Source organism: Schistocerca cancellata, chromosome 5 (genome assembly GCF_023864275.1).
Source record: "Schistocerca cancellata isolate TAMUIC-IGC-003103 chromosome 5, iqSchCanc2.1, whole genome shotgun sequence".
NCBI classification, from domain to species: Eukaryota; Metazoa; Arthropoda; class Insecta; order Orthoptera; family Acrididae; genus Schistocerca; species Schistocerca cancellata.
In genome coordinates this window covers 617,156,458-617,166,247 of record NC_064630.1, presented here as the reverse complement: position 1 = coordinate 617,166,247, position 9,790 = coordinate 617,156,458, and the positions used below count along the sequence as shown (strand labels likewise).

The window sequence follows — 9,790 nt, the reverse complement described above, 5'->3', positions numbered from 1 at the left end:
ACACTGTATGCAAACACAACACCTCGTACCTAACAAAGACGCAGGATAATGGCGTAAACAAGTGTCGATTCGGAAACTTTTCAAAATACGATCTCTCGTAAATGATTCGCGCTAGAATCCTGCAACGCGCATCGCTGAAGTTCAAATTTACCCTACTTTCAGCGTGTTAGAGTCAATAGGTATTGTTTCAAGTAAAAATGTACGTTTGTAGAGAAATACAATTTCTAAGTATTATTTCAGTCCATTGATTCGCTAACAATACGAGCCCCTGACTATCATTCCGTTCTGTGAAAACCTTACGTCAGCTGCACTTCCCATTTCCGCAATATTTGCGGCACAAGTTTTAGGTGATTCATCCTTAATGCTACTACTAATAGCTATAATTATTAGTCTGCAAATGAAGTAAATACTCATGAGATGTTGTTCGGTACACTGGCCTTAGTCACCATCGCAAATATCTGCACTTACACCGTAACACTGTCTCGCAAGAGTTGTCAGGTGCACCTTCAGTGGTATTTCGCAGATAATTCCAAATTTGTTCTTCCGTGTGTAGCTGGCGTCAGCTCAAACAAATACTGCTCATCAATTCATTAACTGACGCCAGGTGCCAACGGAAAGCATCAGTTTGTTTCCCATTACAAACAAAATCATTTTTAAGCGGAATTTTACTCGCCCATTCGATCGAGTGGTCCCAAGTTATTTTAGCACGATATTCGTTTTATCGATAGGTATTAATAGGTAAAATAATGCGTGAAGAAAGCGCTTGCCCTTGCTGACTGCTACCGTCATGCAGTAGCGCTGCTCAGTCACTGCTAGATTACTGATTATTCTTGGTGATTTACTTTCTCTGTCAGTAGATCAACAAAACAGCAAATAACTGCCGTATCACCAGATAATCTGCGCCTGACGTGTCTTGTGTGTGTGTGTGTGTGTTTGTGTGTGTGTGTGTGTGTGTGTGTGTGTGTGTGTGTGCGAGCTGAGATTCGTGTGTTGTATGTGTGCATTATTATTTTAGGTTTGGTAGAATTCAAGCGAGCAGTTAGTGCAGTTGGTCGACGGGCTGCTTAGCAGCGGCTGAGGCAGGTGTTAATGCATGCGAAAAAGTAGCCTATTGTAAAGTCTGGTAGCCGAAAGTTGATTTTACTCTTTGTATTATTTTCCGCTGCTCAAGCAGCTACTATGATTCTGTGCGTAACTGTTCTTCTGTGGACCACGAAGCCGAGTATTGTGATTTTTAAATTGTTCTTGCTATTTCTCCCTTTTTATGTCACTTGGAGCAATATTTAATAATGGTTATACTTATCGGGATTTTTTCTTTTTTGTTAATTTTCAGATCTTGTAATTTGTCGAAGAAATCACAGTGTTTAATAAATTTTGCTTTTCCCTAAAGTAAACGCAATCTTGCACAACTTATAAACAAATCGCACTACACCCAAATAGTACGCTACAAGAAACACATAACGAAGATGGTAATTTAAAACATAGGTTTGCTTTGGAAAACGAGGATCCAGTTACGTCCATGACGTGGTTATCACAGGTGGTGCACAAGCTTGGACTTTGCAAGAAACACGAAGAAAACGGAACGTGTAGTAATCAAGGTATTTGCCATAACTCACCTGTGAAAGCTAGGATGGCGTTGAGGGCGAGAGAGCTATTTCTCTTCCTGAATGCGACTACACTGTCTTAAACGCAGTGCCATCTTATTCCAAATTAATGGGTAGTGAGTACATGAGACAAGGGAAATTCACAAAGTCTCTGTAAGTGAGTCACAGTACACAATATTAAAGCTTTATTTTACAAGAATGGTGTTAATACAGTAATCGGGGCACAGAGTTCATGTACGTAACATATTCATTTGTTCGCCGAAGTTCATCAGAGTCCAATAGGTCGTCTGGTGCCGCTGTTGTACCCGGGAGTTGAGCGACTGTCACCAGGCCTGTTGTTACCGGGGCCCACGGGCTTGACGGGATTAGAGCCAGGTCGGTCGAAGCGAGAATCTCCCGGTCTGTTTCCGGGCCTGTTGAAATCGTTTCCGGGATTGTTACCCGGTCGGTTGGATCCGCTGTTGAAACCAGGGGATGTAGGGTTGTTGCCGGGTCTATTGAAGCCAGAATCCTGAGGATTGCTGCCTGGTCTGTTGAATCCGGAGTCTGGAGGTCGCTCAGAGCCCCTCTGCGCAAGTGCCACGCAGGCGGAGAACAGAAGCACTGCAGCAATTACCTGAAACAGCAGTGCACTCCGCGTTACGTCCATAAACTGTATTTGCATTGCGATCATAGTTTTGTTTACTGTATCGACTGCTGGTAACAATCACCATACAGTAAAATATCAGGTGTTGTTGTCAACAGGGTATAAAGAGTTGTTTTAGTCTATTAAATGGTCTATCGTACAACTAATGTTCCAATTAATTTTTCACTGTTGTTTAAGGTTTACGCCTTCATGTCTTGACACTGTATAGTCATGTTTACCTTCGGTTGTGGTAATGCAACAGATTCATGACATCAATGTTGCTTTGCTACTACCTCGATGATTACGCGTTGCTTCACAAATTTCAATTAAATAGTTTTACGAGCAAATAAAATTGGGTAAGTACAAAGTAATTTTGTAAGATAAAAGTCTTTGGTACATGTAGCAAGTTAGAGAAGAAAATTTTTGCAAGAATAATTTATTTCTCTAATTACAGTGGCTGCATGGCAGTCCACTTATCTGCGACAACTTTAAAATATTTTCTCATCATTGATAATTATCAGTAACGCCGTGACAGTATGGATTACTGTGCGATCCTAAACCGTAAGTCCAGTGCAATGTACAGAGAAATAAATATAATTTTAAATTCATAACGTGCACTTGTATTAACGATGCTTCCAAGAGATCGAGGGGATTGAAATCGATGGAAAGAGATTGGCATACGTAGCTTATGCAGACGACATCTGTTTACTCTCTGGGTCTGAAGAGGAGTTGGAGCAAATGACCAAAGCATTAAGGAGGCTGCCAGAAAATTTGGGCTAAACATAAACGAAGCCAAGACAGAGTACCTCGTTATGACGCGTGCTCAAAGTCAGACTGCTGGTCATCTACAATCACTGCCGGTGGGAGACCAGTCCTACAAGAGAGTGCATGAATTCAAATACCTAGGGGAACTTTTCGCTGAGAACTCGTCATGTGAAGCAGAGATCAATGCCAGAATACAAGCAGGAAACCGATATTACTACAGCCTAGCACAACTACTTCGGTCCAGATATCTCTCCAGACAGTTCAAGATTCGACTGTAGAAAACCCGGACCCAGCCTGTGGCTCTATATGACTGTGAGACATAGAGTATCCGGAAACAGGACTTCCACAAGCTCCTCTTTATTTAGAGAAAAGTGCTTCGGAAGATCTTCATTCCGGTTCTGGATGGAGACACGGGGGAATGGAGGATCAGATACAGCCAAGAGCTTGAGCAACTATACCAGCAGCCCAACATAGCAGGAACTGTCAAAGCCAAAAGAATGTAATGGGCCGGCCATGTGGCCCGGATGGAAGATCACAGGTGACCTCGGAAGCTCTTGGATTTAACACCTGCAGGAAAGAGACCCCCAGGGAGACCCAAGAGGCGTTGGAGGGATGGCCTCCAAAAAGATTTAAACCTAGCATCAATAGATGCGGAGGGATGGCGAATAGCAGCAATGCACAGAATACAGTAGAGGAGGAAACTTTTAGAAGCGTGCGGTCCACTGGGCCTGATCACGTAGTAGTAGCAGTAGTAGTAGTAATAGTAATACCGGTTTTACGATAACGATAACATTTACACTTATAAGCATAATGAGAGTAGACGCTATACAAATATAACGTGTGCGGAGACTAGTTTGGCAAAATATTCCGTCGCTAAAACTGTGCGCTGTAAGTTCTTATCACTGTGTTTAGTTTTTGATCAAGTGTTAATTCACTCAATTCCTGTTGCTTCCATATCTGAACTCTTCTCTAAGACTGAAACTGGAGAAAAGTTCTCAAATAAAGAAAAAAATGGCGAATGCAGGCGACTGCAAATCATTCAGACTGTCATTAATATCAGCACCCAGTTGTTGTTTAGGAAGAACGATTCAGAAGCATGACATCACTGAAAGTTAGTGCCAGGAGAGGAACATCAGTGAAGGGAGAACGGACACGTGGCGTCCCCGAATATAACTCATATCCCTCTATCGAAAATTTTTCAGACGAGTGTTTATTCTCGCTTGAGGTGTTGTAAGAGTCCTGGCCGTTTCCACGTTTAGCGAAGAATGGCCAAAGAGTAATGTGATTCTTATCATTAGAACTATCACTGAGAATACAGAACACGACTGTGTTCAATAAATGTTGTGTAAAGGTCTGAAATTGGTATAATACAACATATTCCACTTTATTACGATGAAAAAGTGTTGTAGCAATGATTCGGTTTCAGTAGCTAACAAAATACACAGATGGTCCAAAACATTATGACCCCCTACTTAAAAGTTGTTGGTCCCCTTCTCTAAGGCAATCCAACAATTATTCTGCGTCCTATGGATTCGACCACTACTTGATAAGTTTGCAGACGTTTGTGGCTCCAGATGTCTACGCACAGGCCACACCCTTCCCGTAATGTATGTGCGGTTGGTTTGTGGGCGCGGAGCTAGCGGCCTAAAGCGTCCCAGCTGGGTTTTATCGGATTCAGATAATCAGAATTGGCGAAGACATCAACTTTGCGTCCACTAGCATGCTTCTGAAACCACTGCTGCACGATTCTGGCTGTGTGACACGGACAGTTGTCCTGCTGGACGATGCCATCGTTTTTGAGGAAGACGTCAAGTACAGGGTGTTTATAAATGAATATCGGGGTTTTAACGCTTTATAATATTTATTACTTTAAGGTTACAGTTATAAATGATTTGTCAAATGAAAGAGCAACTCAAACAGTTGTGTTAGGCACCAGTGAGCATGCGCAGCGCGCAATGTTTCCGCCGCAATCCGCTAGACAGCGGTAGTAGGGCAGATGGCGACCAGTGAACAGAAAGCGTTTTGTATTTTCCAGTTTACGAAGAGCGAATCTGTAGCTACTGTGCAACGTGGGTTCCGGCTGAAGTTCGGTTGTGATCCTCCAAGTGATAATAACATTGGTAGGTGGTATCGTCAATTTGAAGATACCGGCTGCCTCTGTAAAAGCAAGAGCACAGGACGATTAAGAATTAGTGAAGAGACTGTTCAGCGAGTGAGAGAGTCGTTCACTCGTAGCCCAAAGAAATCAGTCCGGAAGGCTAGTCATGAATTACACGTTCCCGTGTCGACTGTTTGGAAAGTTTTTTAAGAAAACGCTAGAACTACGTCCTTACTGTTTACAGTTATTACAAGCTCTAAAGCCGGCGGACCATGGGTTACGTGCCAACTTCGCAAACGAAATGTTGTTTCATGACGATGAAGATTTTCTGGATTATGTTGTCTTCAGTGATGACCTTTCACCTTAGTGTACATGTTAACACTCACAATGTGCGCATCTGGGGATCAGAAAATCCTCACGAGGTGGTGTACAAATGCAACGAGATTCCCCTGAAGTGACTGTTTTTTGTGCCGTATCCTGGCGGAAAGCTTATGAGCCTTTCTTTTTTGGTGAACCTATTGTATCTGGCACTTCTTGCCTTGATACACTAGAGCAATGGCTCTCCCCTCAGTTGGAAGATGAGCCAGAGAACTCAATTTTCCAGCAAGATGGTGCGCCACCTCACCGGTATAGCGAAGTACGCGATTGGTTGAACTTCACTGTACCCAAGCGCTGGATAGTCCGCAAGGGGCGCAGTGACAGGACTTGCTTTGCATGGCCTCCACGTTCACCCGACCTAACACCATGCGATTTTTTCCTTTGGGCATTCATCAAGGATCGAATTAAGAAACCGAATTGAACCAGCTGTTGCTACAATCACTGAAGACACTCTTATCATCATTTGGGACATTTGGGAAGAACTTGGCTATAGACTTGATGTGTTCCATGTCACAAATGGTGCTCACACTGAACATTTATAAGGTTCTTGGCAAAGCTATTTGAGTTGCTCTTTCATTTGACATATCATTTATAACTGCAAGTTTAATATAATAAATATTATAAAGCCGGCCGTGCGGTTCTAGGCACTTCACTCCCGAACCGCTTGACTGCTACGGTCGAAGGTTCGAATCCTGCCTCGGGCATGGATGTGTGTGATGTCCTTAGGTTAGTTAGGTTTAAGTAGTTCTACGTTCTCGGGGACTGATGACCGCAGATGTTGAGTCCCATAGTGCTCAGAGCCATTTGAACCATTTTTTGAAATATTATAAAGCGTTACAATCCCGATTTTCATTTATAAACACCCTATATAAGGACTGAGGGGTGGCCCCTAATAGTGTTCACTTAGTCCAAAGCTGTCATGGTACCTCCGATTACTACTGAAGTCCCACGGAAGCCCAGGTGAATGTCCCCATAGCATAATACTGCTCCTACCGGCCTGCGTCCCTGGCGCGCTGCATGTTTAGAGCTGGCGTTTGCCTGGATCAAGCTGTGCCTGGCCACGACCATCGACCTGATTGAACAGTAAACGGGATTCATCTGACCAGGCGACACTATTACATTCATCCGCAGTCCAATCTCGATGACCATGTGCCCACTGTAATCATAATTGACGATGTTGTCGGTCAGCATGCGAACACGTGGGGGTCATCTGCTGCGGAACGCGACTTTCAAATCTGTGTTGAACGGTGTGCTCCAAAACAGTTGTGCCTGCGCTAGCACTGTACTGTCTCCTCAGAACTGCCACAGATCGCCGCCTCTCCTGCTTTATAGAGCGGGAAATTCTCCGATCCCCATGTTCTGTAATAAGGTATGGACGTCCAACTTCTTGTCCCCTACATTTAAGAATTATCAGGAACATATTAAACAGAACTACATAAATACTGGATTACATTAAATTCATCTTGTACTGAACGTGGACTGCAATTCCATGTTTGACAAGGAAATGCATTACGGATCGTGGCGCTTCGTCAAACCAAAGTCTCTAGAAATATCTATCACAGTTGTAGGTTCTACAGTTCTTAAGATTGATATATATATACTTAAACAATGCATGTAGTTTATCCATATGAACGTGCAAGCATGAGAGACGTTACAGTTATTGAAATTTTACAAGATGTGTATTTTATTTAATTATTACATTGGTTTGAGCTTTGAAAAAAAAATGTCTAATACACGTCAGAAATTTTACCCTCTCTAGCTAGCAACAACACTGTCCTTATTATTCCTTCAATCAGTGATTAGTTTGTGTCAAAAGTGTCAATTTAGAAACTTTTCCTCTTGTACTCAAAGCCTACGTTTAGTTAGTGTTGGCAGTCCCCATTTAGATCAATGATTTGGTTAGATCGATGTCATCATAATGTCCAGTTTTCTGCCATAACGTTATGATTGGGCTGATTATAAGCTTATAAGGTGTAAGGAACAATAACAGAGTGGGTGTTTGTTCCAGAAATTCATACTTAAAGTCACCAATTCCTAAAACATTCTTGTCGGCAGCTGTGTTGCCCTGAACAAAGAGGCCGTTTTTATTGCATCCCATTCCTGTTTTCATGTATTTTTCATCGTGATGCTGCAGAAGACTTATCTAGTGTTTTACCCTTTAGAAAATGGTTCGAATAGTTCTAAGCAGTATGGGACTTAACGCCTGAGGTCATCAGTCCTTTAGACTTAGAACAACTTAAACCTAACCAAAGGACATCATACACATCCATGACCGAGGCAGGATTCGAACCTGTGACCGTAGCAGCAGCGCGGTTCCGGACTGAAGCGCCTAGAACCGCTTGTCCACAGCGGCCGGCTATCCTTTAGAAATAATGAGAAGTGTCCAGTCTTGTGTTAACCAAACAAATCCTGGCCACTTACACGACAGACGCAATCGACTTCTCCTTGTATGAAGAAGGACCACTGAATGTCATTGATATCTGTTTTATTTCTGACGAGTGGTAAAATCCCTGTCTCACACAAAGAATCCAATGGCAGCACATAACGCGGCACACATTTCTCCTGATATTTGATTTCGAACACTGTTCAACCAATGCGTCATTTACGTTGCAAAGCCTTTATCAGAGTACGTGAAACATACGGCGCACTTTTTCTTTTAACATGCCTGTTGCGTCAAGTATTTGCTACACTTCTAACCGCCGGACTTCCAGTACACTGCAGTGCATTTGCTCCACGTTTCTGTCAATGGTCGATGTTTCGGAATGCCCTTGACATGGATTAACTTCAAAACAAAAATCGGCCACGTCTGAATTCATCTACCTATTTCTAAACGGGTATAAAAATTTTCACTGGCAATAAACCGTTGAAAGTAAACATTTTATGAGAGCGTGTCTCATTAAACCCATTTAAAAGTGGCACACACAATACGATCACTTTAAAAGGCTACTTAAACAAAACTAGTAGACAGCCCGAGCTAGTTTTGATTAACTTTTCAATTTTGTATCGATCACCATAAAAAACTTTACTAGTATCAACCAAATCTCTGAAAAACGCCGAGAACTTTTCATCTTTTCCTCGCATTTACAAGGAGTGACTTATTCTGACCACCCTCACAGCCCGCATTTCGTGGTCGTGCGGTAGCGTTCTCGCTTCCCACGCCCGGGTTCCCGGGTTCGATTCCCGGCGGGGTCAGGGATTTTCTCTGCCTCGTGATGGCTGTGTGTTGTGTGATGTCCTTAGGTTAGTTAGGTTTAAGTATTTTTAAGTTCTAGGGGACTGATGACCATAGATGTTAAGTCCCATAGTGCTCAGAGGCATTTGAACCACCCTCACATTTATAACGAAATTTCACTATAAAGTTAAAAAGTACTAACGAATGATATGAACTGAAATATAATGAAGCACCAAATTATGTATGAGAAGACACGGTTTACATGTGCAAAAGTTTCTGCAAGCGATAGACAGGAAAAAACCTTGCCCAGAAGTTTGTTATAGTTTCAGATGCTATAAATGTGTTACTTTCCTCAAAGCGTTTTACAGAACTATATGAAATGCGATATCGTGACGCAAGAACAAAAATACATAGAAAACAAACTGCATCTACATCATACTCGTAACCCACCTAGCGGTGCGTAGTAGAGGGTACTTCTGATACCACTAACTGATCTCCCCCCCCCCCCCCCCCCCCCTCCAACCTGTTTCACTCGCTGACGGGGCGTGAGAAGGGTTGTCGATAACCCTCTGTATTAACTGTAATTTCTCGAATGTTTGGACATGAAATGAACGTAACGTATCTACGTTCAAAAGAAAATGAAAAACGTAGACGTAGAGGCAAAGCGCTTAACTGAAGGCAGCGATACTCACCGCTATCTTAGCCATGGTGTGGTCTGTCGTGGAACAACTGTCACACCCCTCTAGCACCTAACTTATATGCATTTAGCTCTCACCTTGAACGTCTTTTGGAGGAAATTAACATCCTAATGTAAAGAACACTCTGTATAGGCTTCCTCATCGCACTGTCTAACAACTGCAAATTTCTGACTCACCGGTCGTCGTGTTTGCTAGCGGAGGACGTACTCAGGACGACACACAGTGCGTCTTTGTGATTTAAAGAAATCCAACGACGCAGAAAGTGAAGTAGCAGTGTGCATTATTCACGGCTGGCCGCTGTGGCCGAGCAGTTCTAGGTGCTTCAGTCTGGAACCGCACGACCGCTAAGGTCGCAGGTTCGAATCCTGCCTCGGGCATGGCTGTGTGCAGTGTCCTTAGGTTAGTTAGGTTTAAGTAGTTCTAAGTTCTAGGGGACTGATGATTTCAGAT

The 9,790-nt window shown here is 42.9% G+C and overlaps 1 protein-coding gene across 1 annotated transcript; it reads right to left on the bottom strand.

The window, feature by feature from the left end:
- Positions 1 to 1,866: 1,866 nt before the first annotated feature.
- LOC126189021 (putative surface protein bspA-like) lies at positions 1,867 to 9,357 on the bottom strand. Its single transcript, XM_049930840.1, has 2 exons — positions 9,335 to 9,357; positions 1,867 to 2,220 (listed from the first exon to the last, which is right to left on the bottom strand). The coding sequence occupies exons 1-2, from the start codon at positions 9,347 to 9,349 to the stop codon at positions 1,873 to 1,875; spliced, it is 363 nt and encodes a 120-aa protein (XP_049786797.1). The 5' UTR covers positions 9,350 to 9,357; the 3' UTR covers positions 1,867 to 1,872.
- Between the last annotated feature and the right edge of the window lie 433 nt (positions 9,358 to 9,790).